We start from the raw sequence: 20,288 nt of genomic DNA on the forward strand, positions 1-20,288 counted from the left end.
CATCTGCCTGGCTGGCTTAGCTCTGCCGAGACCCTCGCAAAGGGGCCGTGCTAGTTTGTGTACTGGGAAGAATTCAAGTTACTCCCCCTTGAATTAGGAGAGCTGGCGAGGAAAGGTTGGTCATATGGACTCCGTTGTTGGTTTTTTTTGCTTACCAACAGGTCAGGCGGAGGCGGGTGAGCCTCCCTGAGGGAGAAACATGGGCCCAAAGTCAACGAGGGAGGGGTTTCTGGCATAATCCCTCATGTTGCAAAGAGACTGGTGAGGTTATACTGACGAGCAAACTATATGGGATCACCAGAAAATGGGTTCCCTGGAGCTCCCTCACCTCCTTATATTTCTTTTGATGGAGCTAAAGGTCTAGCCAGGATCTTAGCCAAGATCTAACCCATGTTTGTAGCCCCTGAGGTGCAAAGCTGCCTGGGAATACCTCTGGGAATGAAAGGAAAGAATATCCTTCAGAATATTCAGGCCCTTACGAGAAAAACCTGGTACTACGCTAGACAGACATGGACCATCCAGCAGTTTTAGTACCAGAGTCAACAGCAACGTGGCCAGTGCCACCAAGACCCTCAGCATTGAGTTCCCAGTGCAACCAGTGCACCAGGGTCCACGCTACAGCCACACAGGCTCATAGGCTAACTCAGCTTCACTACTCAGTCCCTTCTCATGGTCAAATTATTCACTGGCCACCAAGGCACAGTGTCCCCAAAGCTATGGGTAGGCCATGGGAAAGAGAACTACTGTTCCTGTTCCAGCTCCCTTCCTACTTAATAGTCCCGAGGGACACAGTAATTCTGGAACAAAACCCCAGGCAATGCTCTGCCATCAAAGAGGAGAAAAAGCCCAGCTAACCAAGAGTAAATCAAGGGCAACAACTGAAATGCAGTTTCCCAGCAAAAAGCCACAATATAAAGATAGCAGAGGGAGTCCATCATAACATAAAGATGATTCAGAGGAGACAAAAATCAGTAGGGAAAGGGGTGGGGGGAAAATCCAATGTTCAGAGCTTGGATCACACAAAAAAATAAACAAAATATCTGCATTTTTTCTTCACTTAGAGTAGCAGAAAAGTGATGTAAAAATATGGAATATAATCTTACTGAAGCCCATGGAGCATGACCATAGGTTATAGCTGACAAGTAGCTGAAAACAAAGTCAAACTGGAAGATCATTTGCAGGAGAATTTCAGATGACTCTGTGGGTCACCTCAATCTCCAGCAGTTAAGGAAGAAAAGGAGGGTACAGAGGAACTAAATTATTTATACCAGTCAAGCTTATCTGTCAGAACTACACCCTTCCTACCCTAGTGCATTTCTGGGATTAACGATCAGGCACTATCGGGAACTGGGCATAAGAGGAAAAGCTGAAGTGATTCGGCTATTTGGAGAAAAAAAAAAAAAAAAGATGTCTCACCCAGCTCAGCTAACAAACACTGAATGTCAGAGGAATGTCTTCCTGAACCAGTGAAAAGATGCACTTTGTGATAACTAAAAAAAGAAGTTAAACGCTATGGGATAGCAAGAATAACATCTCTACTGAAAAGTGGATCCAGGAATGACAAGTCATTTAGCGTGGTGCTGACACCCAATAAACTAATTAAAATGCTAATTAAAAGCAGAGCACTTTCCCATCTGGGGTTCACAGTAGAGACAGGCTATAGCCAGAACAAGTCTCACCAGGGAAAGGGGATGGGTGAATAAAGAAGTCAATGCAAGAGCACTGATTGACAACAGAGTTAGATTTTCATGCTGTCTTTGATGAGACCCTTCACAAGAGGCTGTTAAAGAAACAGAGTAGTCATGGGAAATGGCAAAAGAGAAAACGAGTTAGGGAGGGAATAAGGAGGAGAAATAAGCAGGCAGCTTCATTAGGGCAATTTCCTTGCCTTAGAAGGCCAACTTCCCATGCCGATCACTGGCTTTTCAGCCTCAAAAACAGGCTGAGTGAAAAAGAGGTTAAAATCCCCTTTCCCAAATTATTTCCAAATAAAAGCAGAGAAAATTTCAGAGGAACAAGATAACAGCAACTGTTGAGTGGTGATGGTTACTGCCAAGCTGACAAGAGAGGGAAAAAAATAATCCCATTTGTTCACCCACCAGCACAGTCAGCACCCGCACAGAAAGGGGTCTGGGCAGCTCAAGGACAACCCATGCCCAAAACCAGGGGAGAGCAACCTGGAAATGCTGAGAATGGTATAGGGCCTCAAAGAGATGAGAGGAAAACGTTCACCTTAAAAAGGCAGAGCAAGTGGGTGACAGAGTAAGTCTCAACTTTCACTTTGTCATTTCCGAGAAAGTCACTGATTAAAAAGCATACAAAAGCTGAAAAATAAAGAATTGGAAAGTCAGTGATTGCCAAAGTTTATGCCAGTGACAGAGCAAGTCCCAACTTTCACTTTCTCCTTTCCGAGAAAATCACTGATTAAAAACCATATGGAAGCTGCGAAATGAAGAATTGGAAAGTCAGTGATTGCCAAAGTTTATGCTGGATAATCTTAACTGAGCCTTCCTGGATGCTCCTCTTGTCCAGGGAATGGGGCAGGTGTCTATAAGGAGGGAGGGAAAGGATTCATTTAAGGGTAACCTTTGTGTGTTTGCCTTTACAGCCTTTCAAAATGTTTATTTTTGTTTGGGTGTGGACAGATTTGTTAGAGGAAATGATTTAAAAGACACCATATAATTGCACAAAAGCACATTGTGTTTCATTGCAATTATCCTCCCATAAAATACATCACTCTGTGCGCCATCCCCACAGGGCTCCCACAAAAAGCCATGAGTGCAAACCACAAAAACTCAGCCCAACCTGCACAGTCCCAGTGCTGGCTTTCACCTCGCTAATGATGGCACTGAGGGCCACATGGCTTAACACGGACCCAGGACAACCAGTTCTCCCCCAGACAGTGACAGCAAAGCTCAATCAGACCATACACAGCACCATTGTGGTCACATCTTCATCAAGGGGGTTGGCCGAGCTAAACATTCGTTAGCCTGTAGTGAGACAGAGCCACCATCCCAGAAAATCAGTGAGTCCCAAGTGGGCCAGGAAAGGCACCCAGGGACCATCATCCCAGGCACAGCAGGTCCTTCGGCACATCTGAAGAGCCAGGCAAAGCTGATAACACGGCATCATTCCCCATGGCCAGCAATCAGGGAGGCAGACTCAAAAGGAACAGACTGCACAATTATCTAAATAGCGTGATGATCTGGCATTATAAAAAGTGCTGATAACAAGACTTCTGTAAGTACTTCCCAGACACGTTACTACTGCCCTTAAGATAGTCTTGAAAGAATTCAAATGACACTTTGAGAGTCGGGGGTGTATTATTCCACCTGGAATTATACCAGGGTCCCTTTCACCATCCCCTGAAGTATTTGAGACCAGTAACGTTTTGGAGAGGGCTCTGCTGGTCCATGAGAAAGGATCCCTGCAGCAGTCCACCAGTGCCTAGGAAAAGCTCCATCCCAAACCACTATATTGTGAAAAAAGTGGGTGGAGGGGGAAAGCAAAGGGTCATTTTTGGTTTCCACTGGCACCAATTATGCTTCTGGCACGTTTATATAACTTTTTTCCGTAATCAAGATAGTGATGTTCGGAGATTTTTTTTTAATAAACAAAGGGCTATAATGGGCTGTGCCATGTCTGGAGCTTTCAGCTTATCAGAGTTGTCACGGGACACAGAATTTTTTGTTCATTTTATCTGGAAAAAAAATAGTCATTGAAGCCCACAGGGGTGGAAGGGGGGGGTCCCCCTTTATCTCCAGCAGATACTGTATTTAGCATGTCAGTTTTGACTAGAGGTGACAGAGACACAGCAATTAGCAACCAAACAGCTTCTGCTGCCACCCCAAGCTCTGCTGGGAGACTCAAGCATTGGCTAGCAATTAAAAGTGCAGAGGGAAGTCAATGATACCCATCTCCATCTGCACATTTCTAGTCCTGAGAACCAACTTTCCCCAACGATGCGGCCCAGGGGATTTTGTCCGTGTCCCTCCCTTGCTGTCTCATGTCCCCAGCCAGCTTAATGCTCAGCCTGGCGCTCCCTGGAGCTGGTCTGATGTTTCCCGTGGTTGGATCTTGATGACCACCCAGCCCCAGGCATCCAGTGAGGAGCTGGCTCAGGGCCCACGCAGTCCTCTGCCCTCAGAGGGGCAGGGACCGGGGAAGGATGCAGTGGGGATGCTGGCCGAGGAGGGCACCCCTGGCTCTGTCAGGGCTTGTCCCTCCCAGCCTCGCTCTCTCCTTTTATACATTGCAGAGTGAGTAAAGATGCTTGACAGCTGCAAAAAAGCAGATAGGTCTGCATGCCATGAATGTGTTTACGCAAAAGCCACTGGTTTATGAGGCACATCTTAGTCAAAGCACACAAAGAAACACCCTGCAATATTTTTGAAGAGGTGGGTTTTTTTTATTGCTTTGAGAAGCAAAAGGTTAGCTACAGAAATAGAGAAAACAAGGCAGTTTAGCAGCACAACTGCTTCTTGTTTCTCTTATTCTGTGTCTCTTATTCCACCCTCTCGCAAATCCTGTTCTCCCCCCAACTCCCACCCCAGGTGCTCTCCTCCACACCTACTGCTTGGGGACCTTCCTACTCCTGCCCGATGCTCTCACACCATCAGCCTGACAGACCCAGAAAGGAGCATCCAGTGCCTGCAGAAACATGTGGCTGAGGAAGGGGAAAAGCCCCACAGGGCACTCATCACAGCATGGCCCACCAGCACAGCTGGGACAGCTCGCTTTGTATCTGTTTCTCCGCATTGGTGTGAGGGGAAGGAGAGAAGTGAGAGATCCTCCTCCTCCTCCTCACACTCTCCAGCGGTCTCCATTACCCAGGCTGCTCCCACTGCCCACACTCCTTCTGCCACCTGCAAACTTCACCAGCTGCATGGCACAGGTCCTGCCTGAACCTGCCACACTCTATGGCACAGATGCTTTCCCCTACCTTGCTCCTTGCAGATGCAGGTATGGATATGAAATAAACCTGGAGTTCGCATCCCTGGTATCAGCAGGAGCCCTGAAGCATCTTAAAATCACAGTTGATAATGGAGGGACTAACAGCATCCAGCTGTCTAATCCTTGACCAGAATGAGAGGCCAGTTAACCCCTGGTGAGCTGTGCTCGGTATCCCCCACCACCAGCACCCTCCAAACCCAAGGGGCTGTGACAGTTCAGACCCAAGTTGTCACAAGGCCAGAGGTGGCTGCGACCCAAGCCATTCCCGAAAGAGAGGGACCAGGCAGCACCCCCGACCACAGCCCACAGCAGGAAATACTGGGGTTATTGTTACCATGTGGCATTTAAAAGGGTTGTTTGTCTCAGCCCCACTGGCATTCAGAAAATTACAGATAAAAAAAATATAAAGAAAGAGCGTAGCAGCTCACAGGCTCCAACCAACCTGCTTTACCAGTTCACAATACAGACTCATTTCCCAGGAGACAAACCACGTTATCCCAGCGTGGGTAAGGAAAGAAACAGCTCCTGTCCCTACAGCATCCCACTGCCTTCAGCTCCCCTCTGCAGGGTACAAGTGGACAGAAGAAGGAAGGGCAGGCTCCATGTCTTCTGAAAGAAAAGTGGGTTTTCCTGCCTAAATGGAAGGCGGTGAGGCCATGCCTCTCCTCACTCTCATGGCCCACATATGGCTCAAACAGGGCACCATGCTGGTTTGAACCCCTTCACCCAGGAGAATCCCTGAGCTGGGGTCCCGAGCCATCCCTGCTGGGTGCAGCCGAGACGCAGGGGGCTGCATTTCTTCAGAGGGTTTTGCAGGTTGAAGGTCTGAATTTATTGGCACTGTAGTGCCACATGCAGGAGAAAAGATGCACACGCATTTCTGGGAGTTTCAGGCAAAAAACAAAACAGGTATGACAGACCAAATTAATTCAGCATGAAAAATTTCTTTAAAAAAAATTATCTTTGACACACAAAAAATAGATAAATCCTTGACGAGGATTACTTTAACAAGGCCAAAACTCCCTCACAATGCTGAAGAAAGGAGGCACAGATAAGACTTTAAAATGTATGTGATGTTTTTATACCCCTAGGCACTGGCAAGGCAGCGCAGTTTGAAGATGACAGCAGGGATCCTATCCAGGACTCCTGAACTCTCCCAAGCTTTGGAGGATCGCTGTAACCAGGAGAATAGAAACACTCCATCCACAACAGGTATTATAACCTGCTACAGATAAATTGTATCATCTCATGCCTTAATTTCCCCTTCACAATCAAGACAGTAGGACAATCCCACCGTTGTGGGTTTTCTTAAGATCTTGCCATGTTATGCAATGCAATGTTTGGAAGAGTGTTCAGTATGAGTTTTGTGCCCTGAAAATGCCATGTTTGAAGCAGCCACAGTGATCTGGGGTGTAGTGTACATCTCCAGCTTGCCTGAACTCAGTGCTGGGCTTTAGACCCTCTCTCACATCCCCTCCTACTAGGAATACAGCCCCGTGGCCCTACACATAAACACCACGCACATCTCCCGAATAACTTGAGCAACCCTCCTTTGTCATGCTCTGCCTTCTTGGCTGGTCTAGGGTTTCACCCTCAAGGGACACACAAGAGCTAGTTTTAATAGCATTGAGGTTCTCCTGTAACTTCTTAGATGTACACACACACTTTAAGAAAAGCACAGGGGCACAGGTACCTGTACCCCAAAGAAAAACCCCAAAGTAACAAAAAAATGCTCCATTCAATCTCCTCAGCAAAGCACTTCAGATTTCTTAATGTTCCTTCAGGATCCCCAGATCCTGCTCAGTTTTCAGGCTGCCCCTCCACCTTGCAACAGGCTCTCTCCAGGTTGTGCAGGTCCAGCATTCAGAAAAGTTCTCCCCCTCCCACCAGTGCAGCACAACCCTGCTAGCTGTGATCTCCAACACATCCCTCATCACCCTCCCTTCCTCCCGGAGAATTTCCAGCCTCCCTCCCATGCCTCATCCTCTCAACCAACCTGTGTCAACCACTACCCTTCAGCAAGTCCTTTTATTGTATTCCTCCCATTGCAGAACAAAGACGTTCCAGGTTAGCAGTCTGTGTGATAGTTTTGTAGCTGCTCTCAAGCCGGGGACATGTTATGACACTTCGCATTTATATTTATGGATCTCAAAACCTTTTACGTATATACTCTAACCTCATTATACAACCAAGGACACTGAAGGGTACTGCCAGTGTAAGAGAGTCATCCAAGATTCAAACAGCAAGACAGAGCAGCGCTATGAGTGGAAGATAATGCCTCAACTTCAGACCAAAAAAATCAGCACCCAAGAACAAGCCGTACAAATTATTCTATTGTATAGGATGTAGTATATTGTGTAAATTGCACCCAAGTATTCTTCCTGTGTCCATTTATAATATTCCTCCTTGTATTGCAGAAATACAAGTTAACTTGTATCAGCCCAAAACCTCCATCTCCCCAAACCCAAGCATGCACCACATCTGACCTTTGTATGCGTTCTAAATTTGTACTTAGAAATGCACATTGTATTTCGCTAGCCTCTTGTATGTGTTTTCCATAGACACAATGACACAAAAGAAGCAGAGCCTGTGAGCCAAGCCCTGGAAAGACGGTAGCTTTAAATAGCCTCTTTGTCTTGCTTTTCCTCACTGAAATGTTGCACATTATTTAGAATTGAGTTTTAGTTTTATCAGAGACCCAGAAATAGAGACAATAGAGGGCTGGGTGAATTTGAGCATCATTTTAGGACCTAAAGTTTCTCCTTCCTTTCTACCCTCGCTCCATCTCACCCTCCATTGCAGGATTTGTACTGGCATCCCAGGACCCACCGGTTCTTCACCAGACACGCTCCTTGAGGGGCTCTCAGACCCACGGGAAGAAGTGCACAGAGAAGGTGGCACATGTGTGAGAAACTTCACCTCTGCAAATTGAGGGCAGGATTGTAAAAACCAAAGCTTCTGTCCTTGATGGGGAAAAAAATCTGCAACTTCAACAGACTTCAGGCTGGTACCCAGATGAAGTCAGAAATAAAAGGGTTTCTCAGCACTAAATTAATGGGAAAGCTGTCAAGAGAGTAACAGAAGTTATAAACATTTATGTTCCAGTTCAAGGCAGGAGCAGGCATTTATAACTGTGGTATTTGAATGCCAAACTCTGAAAACCGGGGTCCTTTCTAGTCAGGGCATATGGATGCTCCTTTTTAGGAATTTGTAGCAGCCTGCAGAGAAGATAAGAGGCTTGCCCCCAGTAAAGAGCCCCAAACAGGGGTGTAACAGGGTGACATAATGCAAACACACCCACAAGGACATTCCTGTTTCCCCTTCAGGGCTGTAATTAGTCACTTCATCTGCGTCCTAACACAGTTGTCCATGTTTTATACAGCAGACAAGCTTTAGGTTTCTTCCATTTTCTAATGTCCCAAAGAACAGCTGCAGGAGAAGTCAGAGCAATTTGTGGAGGGGAGAACTGTGCAGGTGTTTAACCCTGTGGTGGCTTTGCAGCGAGAGCGATGCTGGGAGGAGAAAGGTTGAGATGGAGGCTGAGCCACATCGCAGCGAGCAAGCAGAGAAAAAGCAAGCAAAAGGGAAATTTCTCATGAACCAGCCCTGTAGCCTGCATTTCAGAGCCATGCAGAAAAAGCAAGGCTCTCAAGCTTTTCCACTCTCAAGGGAAAAACCTCTCACTCTCCACTGTTCTCTAGGCTGCCACACCACAGGTGAGCTACAGCAAGGTGCCCCTGTGCTGTGTCCCCCAGCCCTCAGGATGGTCCCCTGCCCAGTGAAGGGCTGTTACAGAGTGAATCAGCCCCCAGGGCACTTCATGTTTGTCCCAAAGGCACCTGCCAGCAAACACCCACCCCACAATATACCCAGATCTGCAACCAGCCCCCAGGGTGCTTCATGTTTGTCCCAGAGCAATGCAAAGGCACTTGCCAACAAATGCCCACCCCACAATTTACCCAGATCTGCAAGAAGACACCACTGCCAAGCATCAACTTCTCCTGAGCCTCACAGCTCAGTGCAGCCACAGGAGATGGGGCTGCAGGGAATCCCACATCCCCAAACCCCTGGGCTGATTTGAAGCAGCGCTATGCGTTGAAGAGGAAACACAACACGTCCTCTCTATCATTACCTTTGTGATAAATCCACATAAATGTTGTTCATTTATCAGTAAAAAAGATCCACCTAAGGCTATCGTGTACAGTACAGTCCCAAGACGCTGAGTGAGCTGAAATTGGCACACTCTACAGCATTTTGTAGAGTGCTAAACTGCCATTCTGCAGAAGCAATTTGTTAATGAGCAAACAGGCTCTACGGTGCGAAATGAAAGCATCTTTGAGTAAACCATGCTTAATGTGAAGAGAATGCACTATTTTCCCCACAGCCAACGGAGCCTGCCGAGAGCCTAATGTGTGCAGGTTAACTCCGAAATGTAACCACTGTTAATCCACGTGTGACAGGCGATGCAAACACAGTTCAGACAGGAATTTACTGTGGTACAGAGTATTTTGACTATTTTCCCCACAGCCAACGGAGCCTGCCGAGAGCCTAATGTGTGCAGGTTAACTCCGAAATGTAACCACTGTTAATCCACGTGTGACAGGCGATGCAAACACAGTTCAGACAGGAATTTACTGTGGTACAGAGTATTTTGGTGGCTGGGTACAGTGACTCAGAGTGAGAAGCAAAATGGTAAGGACCAGCCCTCTTTCCCCTCTGCTCTGCACTGGTGAGGCCACAACTGGAATATTGCATCCAGTCCTGGGCTCCCCACATCAAGAGAGACAGGGAACTACTGGAGAGAGGCCAGTCCTGGGCTCCCCACTTCAAGAGAGACAGGGAACTGCTGGAAAGAGTCCAGCATAGGGCAACAAAGATGATGGAGGGATTGGAGAATCTCCATGATGAGGAAAGGCTGAGAGAGCTGGGGCTCTTTAGCCTGGAGAAGGCCGAGGGAAGACCTTATTAATGCTTCTAAGTATCTAAACGGTGGTTTGAGGGAGGATGGAGCTGGACTCTTTTCAGTGGTTCCCAGTGACATGATGAGGGGCAATGGGCACAAGCTGGAACATGGGAAGTTCCACTCAAATATGAAGAACTTATTTATGGTGAGGGTGACAGCACCCTGGAACAGGCTGCCCAGGGAGGATGTGGAGTCCCCTTCTCTGGAGATCTTCAAGCCCTGCCTGGATGCCGTCCTGAGTGATGTGCTCTGGGCAGCCCTGCTTTGGCAGGGCAGTTGGACTAGATTATCTCTAGAGGTCCCTTCCAACTCTGACAATTCCACTATTCCATGACCAAACATACGTGAACAAGTTCCCAGCTGCGTGAATCACAAAATACCAGCCAAACGGTACACTTTGATACACAAAACAAAGTCAGCTTCATCCCTGCTCATCATCTGCATAAGGTAAGGGATGGGCTGAGCCCAGACCTGCTGCTCCACCGCCTGGGAGAGGTGAGCAGCAGGGGAAGTGCTAAGCCCCAGGTCCACGGTGGAGCAGCAGCCCAGGGCGGTGCAAAGCCCAGGAGAAAGCTTTCTCGAGGGTTTGGCGCCACCTAAGCCCAGAAATGGTCTCGTTCATCCTTTCTGCTTAGTTTCAAAGCAGAGGGAAAACAAAACCTCCGATAACAAAATCATCTTGCTTCTGCAGCACCAGGTCTTTCGGGAGCACTTTCCACAGAAGAAATCTGGGAACTAAGAGCCAAAAGACGGCCAGGAAAGACACTTTCGGAAAAACCCAAGTGCTGAAGTAACATCGGACCCACCAAAGAGCTGAGGGACTTCAGAAAGGTTATAGGGGCTTTTCCTGTAACTGCCCAGATCCCAAGAACCCCCTTAACACATTTCAGGCAATTCTTTAATATTTACTCACTGAATATTGGGTCCAGGAAAGATTTTTACAAATTGGAAGTTCAACTGTCCCAAAGTTGCAGGAAGACCAACACAGGATAGGCAACTAGTGTCCCTAAAAGCCCTTGCAAGATGGTCATGGGACTCAAAAAAGTCTCAAAGACCTGATGAGCTACAAGGTAAAGGTTCAGTGAGGTACTCGCTTGGAGTTACTCACTGACAGACCACAGGCATGGACAACAAATACTGCAGTGGGCAGGACAACACTTGCAAGCTGGAGAGACACCAGCAAGGAGATATAGGGTTTGAGGGGTCTCCTAATGGACAGATGGGGGAAGGAAGGCCAGAAACCACATTCATCAGATACTGCTACTGTGGAGGAGCTGCTGACCAAGTGGAGAAAGACTAGGCAGGACGAGGGATGTACATGCCTGCCAACATTTGCAATCATTTTTGTGACCTACCCATAAATACATAAACACAAGCAACTTATCCAGCACTCCAGATCAACAGCCAAAAAGTAACTCAGCGCAGGGGCCTGGGCACTCTGTGCTGACTTGTAACACACCCCAGCATTGCAATTTGGTTTTACACTCAAAGGCCATTAACAGAGTTCAGTCAGGGAATGATTGTCCAAGACAGACGTAAGTGAACTTGTATTATGCAAAGAAAACTTTCACTGACTTTTGATCTTGTTGAGCTGCACAAGATGCAAATAATTCAAAGGTTCTCCCACACTGAGAGACTTCCTGCTGTTGAGAAGGATGGACACTGCTCCTGGAGGGGACTGCATTTGGTCAGTTGTTCTGAAGGAAGATTTAGACCCAAAAAAAAAGGAATAAAAAAGGAAAGGTGACAGTGGAGCCAAAAGGTATCCTTGGACTCCCACTGAAAGCAGTGCTTCTTTGGATCAAAAGATAATTACTCCTTGGAAACTTGCCTGTCCATTTCAAACTTTTCCAGAAGCTAAAACAGACCTTGAGATCTCCAACCATCCTGTACAGATCTCAGGCAAACTCTCAACCAAAATGACACATTCAGGGATCAGCCCCCGCCTCATCCACCTGTAAACGTCTCAGGCAAACATCAGCCCATCGTAACACCAAGGCAGGCACCCACACTCTGAGCAAAAGTATTAAACATCCATCCAGATACAAGAAGTGCTCACGCTATGAGCACAGCTAAACCATCACAGGCCATCAGCCTCTGTCACTTGTACCAGATCTCCAAGGGAAAGGAGCTCTCCTTCCACCTTCTGCAAGGGGCATGCACACATGCGGACGTTTAAGGAGTAAGAACTCACTTTCAGCTGTGCCCTCAGAGATTTACTCTCCTGGGAACCAGCTGCTGCATGATTATTTGCTCTTCTTTTGACCAGCTCAATCCCTCACGCAACTCACTTCACAGGGTCCCTCTCCTGGGATTTCTCCAGCTTTTTCTGGACCGTTGGTGCAGTTACGGAGCAGCGGTGCTGACTTTTCAATCCCGGCTGCCCTCTAGTGACAGATGCCCATCGCCGGGGCCTTTCTGTCCACCCAGGGCTCTCCTGGCCAGGACCAGGGCACCTGGGGACAGCCCAGTCTACCTTGCTACAGAGCTCTGCTGCTCTGTGTAAAAGACGTACAAAGCAGTATTTCTAAATTGACCTTCATACCTCAGTGACAGCTCCAGCTTTTAAGGATCTACTGATTTTTTTTAATCCCACATTCCTCCTTTCTGCCCAAACACAACTAATAGGAAAAAAGCTCCTGGTCCCCTACTCCAGCAGAACCAGAGATTCACAGCAGTACGTGGAAGTCAAGTAGTTAAATGTTTCCCCAACATTTTCTGGGGTTTTATAAACATTCTAGGGGCTTTGGCCCCAGAGTAAGAATACTTCACTGAGGTCTTCACTGAGGCCTTCACTTCAGTGAAGGCTACAGATGAGCAAAGTTTCTAGCCACAGCAGTAACACACTTGCTATTAGGAAGATTATATATTCCTTTTCTCATCCTAGAGACATTAGCCCTTCCAGTGGAGATTACTCTACATCAGAAATACCACAAATCAAGTATTGCCACCAACCCAACAAACTCCAAGTCCTACTGCAGCTGAACCATACACAAGCTGATGGCCAGAGCATCTCTCTGCACATTTCTGTGCAGATTGAGAATGGTGCCAGCAGGACAGGATCCCAGCAGAAGGGATGCTCAGCACTTAAATTTGTTCACATTTAGTAACTGCTGAGATCTTCCAATCCCTAACAGAAATCAGGCTGCAGCACACAGCCCCATTGAACCTGTATCAGAGAAGGTGGGTGGCCGGGGCATAGGAAGCACAGGGCACAGCTGAAACATCAACAACAGGAAAGGTATAGAAATCAGCTTGAGTTTTTGGAATTGGGACACAGGTAGGGCTACTGGCTTTGGAAACTGATTTCTCTGCTTTCTGATGACTATACTGTGCAAACTGAGAAATTACTTAACATTGAGAGCAGGCTGAAATTTATATATATTCTCAGTCCTTGACCATTAATTCCATCTTGGTTCAAATCCTTGTATCCAATACTGAAACTCTCACCAAATGCATTTATTTACCTTCTCTGTTAAGCAAACAGGAGTGCAACAGTAACCATTGACATAATGTATTATTGAAGTCTGACTTGCCTGGTAGAGCATTAACTTCAAAAATGTTATCTCAGGTACTGTTTTGCAGAACTGGCTTTATAATCAGAGACCCGATGTTTAGATTTCAAAACAAAAACCAACATTAGGGAGCACGGTTATGCATCAGTTAAAAATAATCTTCCATTACACAGCAAACATGCAAATCTGATGGTGACTAACTACCCCAAAACCAAACACAGCATTAGCAGCTCCCAGGAGAAAGACATACAAGAAACAAGAGAACCCTCTATGGCAGAACATTACCTGCACCCAAAGCAGTCATTCATTAGGAACACAATCAGCCCTTAACCCACTGGGGCTGGCAGCAGACCACAGAAGAGCTGAGGCCCTCCCTTAATGTACATACACTCCTAAACTCAGTATTGCCCCACACACCTGAGAGCAATAGCCAGTAGGAAACAAAGCTCAAAAGTCACTTGTTTAGTTTTGGTGGGTTTTTTTTTTTTTCCCCTTTTCTCTCCCTACTGCCTGCAATTACCTATTTCCTGAAGTGAGAAGTATTTACTGCAGATTTAGATGCCCAAGTCCTAACACAGCATTGCCCAATATCCCTTTTTCTTCTGCAGCAGGTGGCACTTGGCATCAGCGCGAACCTGCTCGTCATGGGACAGCTAGATCTCTGCAAATGCACTTGCTGGTCGGGAGAGAGAAGGGCAAGGCAACCTCATGCTCCAAAGGTTCCTGGCACAGCCCCAGAGGACCTTTCCCTCCCCTCCATACTGCACACCCTGCACAGGGGCTCAGGCAGGAACATCTAGCAGCACAGCTCCACAGATTACCCTGCACATCACACTGCCCAACTGACACATTTAAGTAAACAATAACACCATCATGCTTCCAGTAGCAAAATATTTGGGGTTTCCCCAAAGGAAAACAAAACTAAGTACTGAAAGCTTTTAGAAAGAAGCCATTAAATCAGATGAAGCTATGAACGCCTGGAAAAATGGTCTAATTTCTAGCACTGCCATTAAGAATCAGGTGTGAATGACAAAGTTTTATTTAAAAATGAAACCGTAGCAGGTCACACGCATCTGAAAAACAGTGTGCAGATCCCAAAGGCCTGAAGCCAAGGAGAGGTTAACAAGAAACAAGTTCAGTCTTGTTGAAAATCACTGCTATACAGCAATACTAAGAATGACAATGATGCTTCACATTAGCTTACATGTTACCCAAGACTTTCCTTATTCCCACCCAGGATTATTTGTATTCTGGAGCGCTGGCACCTCGTACTGGTTGGCTGAGTTCAGTTATCAGCTCCCTTCAAATCCAGCCAACCAGGCTGCTGACTGTTGGACTTTTTGGACATATACAAGACACATAAAAGGCAACAAGAACCTGACACCCTGCTCGCACAGCCAGCGCAAACCCATTTGTTTTCCCAGGTCTTGTTTTCCCAGCCTGCGAGCCGGGATTGGCAGGCGATTTTGGAGCCAAGGACTTTGAATTTGAGCGGGTGGATTTTGGCAGGACCTGCTGCCCGGGCAGTAACCGCGAAGGACTCAAGTGCCGTTATTGCCACAGCTCTTGCTTGGGGGGGGAGGGAGAAAAAGAAACACACATAGACCCCCCCAAGACGGCGATCCCTGGAGCCCGGTAACCAGCAGGGCTGAAGGCAGGGGCTCAGACCAGCGGGTCCCCTTCCTCCCCGCAGCGCGACCGCAGCTCACCCCGTCCTTCCCTCGCGTTTTCCCTGCCACCTCCCGCCTGTCACCTCGCGTGTCACCCATGCCCCCACCCCGAGGGACACACCGCAGGGCGGCCCCTCTGATTTACCCCCCTCTAGCCCACAGCACGGCGATGCGCTCCCCGCATGAGACAGTCCCGACGCCGGGGGAGCGGGACGGGACGGGTCTGTCCCGCTCGCGGAGGGGGGAAAGGGACGCGGCGACCCCCCACTTACCGATGCGGGTAGTGGCGGCGGCGGCGCCGCGCAGGACGGACTCGGCATTCCCCATGGACGGACGGTCGGACGGAGCGAGGCTGGGTGCGGGTCGGTGCGGGGCAGCGGACGGGCAGCACCGCGCTCCCCCCGCGCCGCGATTCGAAGCTGCCGCCCGCCCCGCCCAGCGCCGCCAACAGCCAATCGCCGGCCGCGGACGGGGCCGGGGCGGAGCTGAAGGGGCGGGGTCACCCGCTCTCTCCCCGGGGAGGGGCAGTGTCTGCACCCCCGTCCCCCTGCGGCGGAGAGGGTCTGCACCCATGGGCCCGTGTCACCCCTCCAAGGGAGGTGTCAGCACCCATGGGCCCGTGTCACCCCTCCAAGGGAGGTGTCTGCACCATGGACCTATGTCACCCCTCCAAGGGAGGTGTCTGCACCCATGGGCCCATGTCACTCCTCCAAGGGAGGTGTCAGCACCCATGGCAGCCTGCAGAAGGAGGTGTCTGCACCCATACGCCCATGTCATCCCTCCAAGGGAGGTGTCCGCACCCATGGCAGTCCAAATAGGAGGTGTCCGAACCCAAGCACCCATCTCAGCTGCAAATGGAGGTGTCTGCACCCATGGGCCCATGTCACTCCTCCAAGGGAGGTGTCAGCACCCATGGCAGCCTGCAGAAGGAGGTGTCTGCACCCATACGCCCATGTCATCCCTCCAAGGGAGGTGTCCGCACCCATGGCAGTCCAAATAGGAGGTGTCCGAACCCAAGCACCCATCTCAGCTGCAAATGGAGGTGTCTGCACCCATGGGCCCATGTCACTCCTCCAAGGGAGGTGTCAGCACCCATGGCAGCCTGCAGAAGGAGGTGTCTGCACCCATACGCCCATGTCATCCCTCCAAGGGAGGTGTCCGCACCCATGGCAGTCCAAATAGGAGGTGTCCGAACCCAAGCACCCATCTCAGCTGCAAATGGAGGTGTCTGCACCCATGGGCCCATGTCACTCCTCCAAGGGAGGTGTCAGCACCCATGGCAGCCTGCAGAAGGAGGTGTCTGCACCCATACGCCCATGTCATCCCTCCAAGGGAGGTGTCCGCACCCATGGCAGTCCAAATAGGAGGTGTCCGAACCCAAGCACCCATCTCAGCTGCAAATGGAGGTGTCTGCACCCATGGGCCCATGTCACTCCTCCAAGGGAGGTGTCAGCACCCATGGCAGCCTGCAGAAGGAGGTGTCTGCACCCATACGCCCATGTCATCCCTCCAAGGGAGGTGTCCGCACCCATGGCAGTCCAAATAGGAGGTGTCCGAACCCAAGCACCCATCTCAGCTGCAAATGGAGGTGTCTGCACCCATGGGCCCATGTCACTCCTCCAAGGGAGGTGTCAGCACCCATGGCAGCCTGCAGAAGGAGGTGTCTGCACCCATACGCCCATGTCATCCCTCCAAGGGAGGTGTCCGCACCCATGGCAGTCCAAATAGGAGGTGTCCGAACCCAAGCACCCATCTCAGCTGCAAATGGAGGTGTCTGCACCCATGGGCCCATGTCACTCCTCCAAGGGAGGTGTCAGCACCCATGGCAGCCTGCAGAAGGAGGTGTCTGCACCCATACGCCCATGTCATCCCTCCAAGGGAGGTGTCCGCACCCATGGCAGTCCAAATAGGAGGTGTCCGAACCCAAGCACCCATCTCAGCTGCAAATGGAGGTGTCTGCACCCATGGGCCCATGTCACTCCTCCAAGGGAGGTGTCAGCACCCATGGCAGCCTGCAGAAGGAGGTGTCTGCACCCATACGCCCATGTCATCCCTCCAAGGGAGGTGTCCGCACCCATGGCAGTCCAAATAGGAGGTGTCCGAACCCAAGCACCCATCTCAGCTGCAAATGGAGGTGTCTGCACCCATGGGCCCATGTCACTCCTCCAAGGGAGGTGTCAGCACCCATGGCAGCCTGCAGAAGGAGGTGTCTGCACCCATACGCCCATGTCATCCCTCCAAGGGAGGTGTCCGCACCCATGGCAGTCCAAATAGGAGGTGTCCGAACCCAAGCACCCATCTCAGCTGCAAATGGAGGTGTCTGCACCCATGGGCCCATGTCACTCCTCCAAGGGAGGTGTCAGCACCCATGGCAGCCTGCAGAAGGAGGTGTCTGCACCCATACGCCCATGTCATCCCTCCAAGGGAGGTGTCCGCACCCATGGCAGTCCAAATAGGAGGTGTCCGAACCCAAGCACCCATCTCAGCTGCAAATGGAGGTGTCTGCACCCATGGGCCCATGTCACTCCTCCAAGGGAGGTGTCAGCACCCATGGCAGCCTGCAGAAGGAGGTGTCTGCACCCATACGCCCATGTCATCCCTCCAAGGGAGGTGTCCGCACCCATGGCAGTCCAAATAGGAGGTGTCCGAACCCAAGCACCCATCTCAGCTGCAAATGGAGGTGTCTGCACCCATGGGCCCATGTCACTCCTCCAAGGGAGGTGTCAGCACCCATGGCAGCCTGCAGAAGGAGGTGTCTGCACCCATACGCCCATGTCATCCCTCCAAGGGAGGTGTCCGCACCCATGGCAGTCCAAATAGGAGGTGTCCGAACCCAAGCACCCATCTCAGCTGCAAATGGAGGTGTCTGCACCCATGGGCCCATGTCACTCCTCCAAGGGAGGTGTCAGCACCCATGGCAGCCTGCAGAAGGAGGTGTCTGCACCCATACGCCCATGTCATCCCTCCAAGGGAGGTGTCCGCACCCATGGCAGTCCAAATAGGAGGTGTCCGAACCCAAGCACCCATCTCAGCTGCAAATGGAGGTGTCTGCACCCATGGGCCCATGTCACTCCTCCAAGGGAGGTGTCAGCACCCATGGCAGCCTGCAGAAGGAGGTGTCTGCACCCATACGCCCATGTCATCCCTCCAAGGGAGGTGTCCGCACCCATGGCAGTCCAAATAGGAGGTGTCCGAACCCAAGCACCCATCTCAGCTGCAAATGGAGGTGTCTGCACCCATGGGCCCATGTCACTCCTCCAAGGGAGGTGTCAGCACCCATGGCAGCCTGCAGAAGGAGGTGTCTGCACCCATACGCCCATGTCATCCCTCCAAGGGAGGTGTCCGCACCCATGGCAGCCTGCAGAAGGAGGTGTCTGCACCCATGGACCCATGTCACCTCTCAAAGGGAAGTGCCTGCACCCATGGCAGCCTGCAGAAGGAGATGTCTGCATCCATGCACCCATGGCAGCCCGCAAAGGGAGGTGCCTGCACCCGTGGCAGCCTGCAGAAGGAGGTGTCTGCATCCATGGACCCATGTCACCCCTCCAAGGGAGGTGCCTGTGCCCATGGCAGCCTGCAGAAGGAGGTGTCTGCACCCATGGCAGCCTGCAGAAGGAGGTACCTGCACCCATGGACCCATGTCACCCCTCCAAGGGAAGTGTCTGCCCCCATGGCAGCCTGCAGAAGGAGGTGTCTGTACCCATGCGCCCATGTCATCCCTCCAAGGGAGTTACTTCACCCACGCCCCCCTGCCAACCTATAAAGGCAGTTGGAGTCACACCTACACTCAGAACAATCTGTACAGACTAGGTGTCTGCACCTGTGCCAGCCCAACGGTAGCATCACATCCCTTGACGTTTTGAATTAACAGACTACAGGCACGAGGCAACAGGAAGGGCTTCTCCATGGTCCCTGAGCAATGCTGATAAAATATATTAGAATTGCTTCCTTTTCTGAAAAGTCTCTTAAAAAACCTGAAACACAGTATAAGTGCAAACTAGTGGTCCACTTGAAGTATTGCTCACCAAAGCACAGCTGGGCTCTGAGGCATGGCTGCTTCTAGGAAAAGGCCAAGAGCAGGAAAAGGCCACTATCACATAACAGGATGAAGATTTCTTCCATATCTCAGACAGTGTGTGGTCCTCTTGTGCCACAAAGCTGGGAGATTTATAATAGAGATGAGTCCCACTGCCCCTGGGACACTCTGTTCCTCATTATCTCATTTGCTGGTACATTTTGCAGAGGACTGATGTGGATTTGGGAGGAAGTAAATGAGCAAAACAGAAGGCTTGGGATTCCTCAGTGTTTCTACTGTCACAGGAGCCCAGCCACCCCTGGGAATATGAGAGCGAATGAAGGAAAATGACAGTAGGGAGGCCACCATTTATCCCAGTGCCGATTTCCTCTTCCACAGCTGCATCCAGAACACGATTACTGGGTGCCAGCAGCTTTGAATTGCTTAGATGCAGATTAAGATACATCCTGCCCTGAAAACCATAGAGAAAATAATAGGAACACGATGTGCAGACGAGTGTGTTGCTGCTTTGAGCCTGGGAACAGTCTGACTCCAGGAGAACAGCAACAGTGATGCCTTTGCAGGAGCTCTGCTGCCTTCCCACCTCCCCACTATCCCAGTGCCTCTTATCCAACACCATGGTTGTGCGTTGAGAGCCCCGCTGAGGAAGGGATGTCTTGCTTGAGTGTGAGCAGGGGAGTGACGGTGACATGCGGATGCTCCTTATCTAGCTGCTAATGCACTTTTTATCTTCTCCGTTAGGTGAGAGCGATGTGGCAAGGGCTCTAGCACTTGAGCAACCTTCAAAGCGGCCTCCTGAGCCGATGGTGCTGTCCTCACACACGGCAGTTTACAGTCATCTCATCACCAGGTCTCGGGTCATTAGTGTGGCTTGGGTTTCTAATAATAACCCTTGTAGCGACCATAATAACAGCAGCACAATGCAGAAGAAGTGCTGAGCGTTTGCAGTAGAACCTGAGCAAGTCGGGACTGGCCACGGGACGCCAGCTGCAGCCCCGGGTAACGCTGGCCGTTACAACAAAAGGGCACTCACTGATCCCTCACACTCTCCCAAAGCAAAAGGGAGGAGCCGTCCTGCTCTGTTTGTTCCCAGAAAACACCGAGACACACTCTCATTCCTGAGGAGGGCGAGTAGCACACGGAGCAGCTTT

The 20,288-nt window shown here is 50.2% G+C and overlaps 1 protein-coding gene across 1 annotated transcript in view; it reads right to left on the reverse strand.

Annotated features, from left to right (window-relative positions):
• The window catches only part of NEURL1B (neuralized E3 ubiquitin protein ligase 1B), a 163,909-nt gene extending 148,439 nt beyond the window's left edge, over positions 1-15,470 (reverse strand). Inside the window, exon 1 of the mRNA XM_014948254.1 lies at positions 15,374-15,470. Within this exon, the coding sequence (XP_014803740.1) occupies positions 15,374-15,428 (55 nt within the window). The 5' untranslated portion in view covers positions 15,429-15,470. The remainder of the gene's footprint in view (positions 1-15,373) is intronic.
• Between the last annotated feature and the right edge of the window lie 4,818 nt (positions 15,471-20,288).

The sequence above is a fragment of the Calidris pugnax genome, unplaced genomic scaffold (genome assembly GCF_001431845.1).
Source record: "Calidris pugnax isolate Ruff unplaced genomic scaffold, ASM143184v1 scaffold27, whole genome shotgun sequence".
NCBI classification, from domain to species: Eukaryota; Metazoa; Chordata; class Aves; order Charadriiformes; family Scolopacidae; genus Calidris; species Calidris pugnax.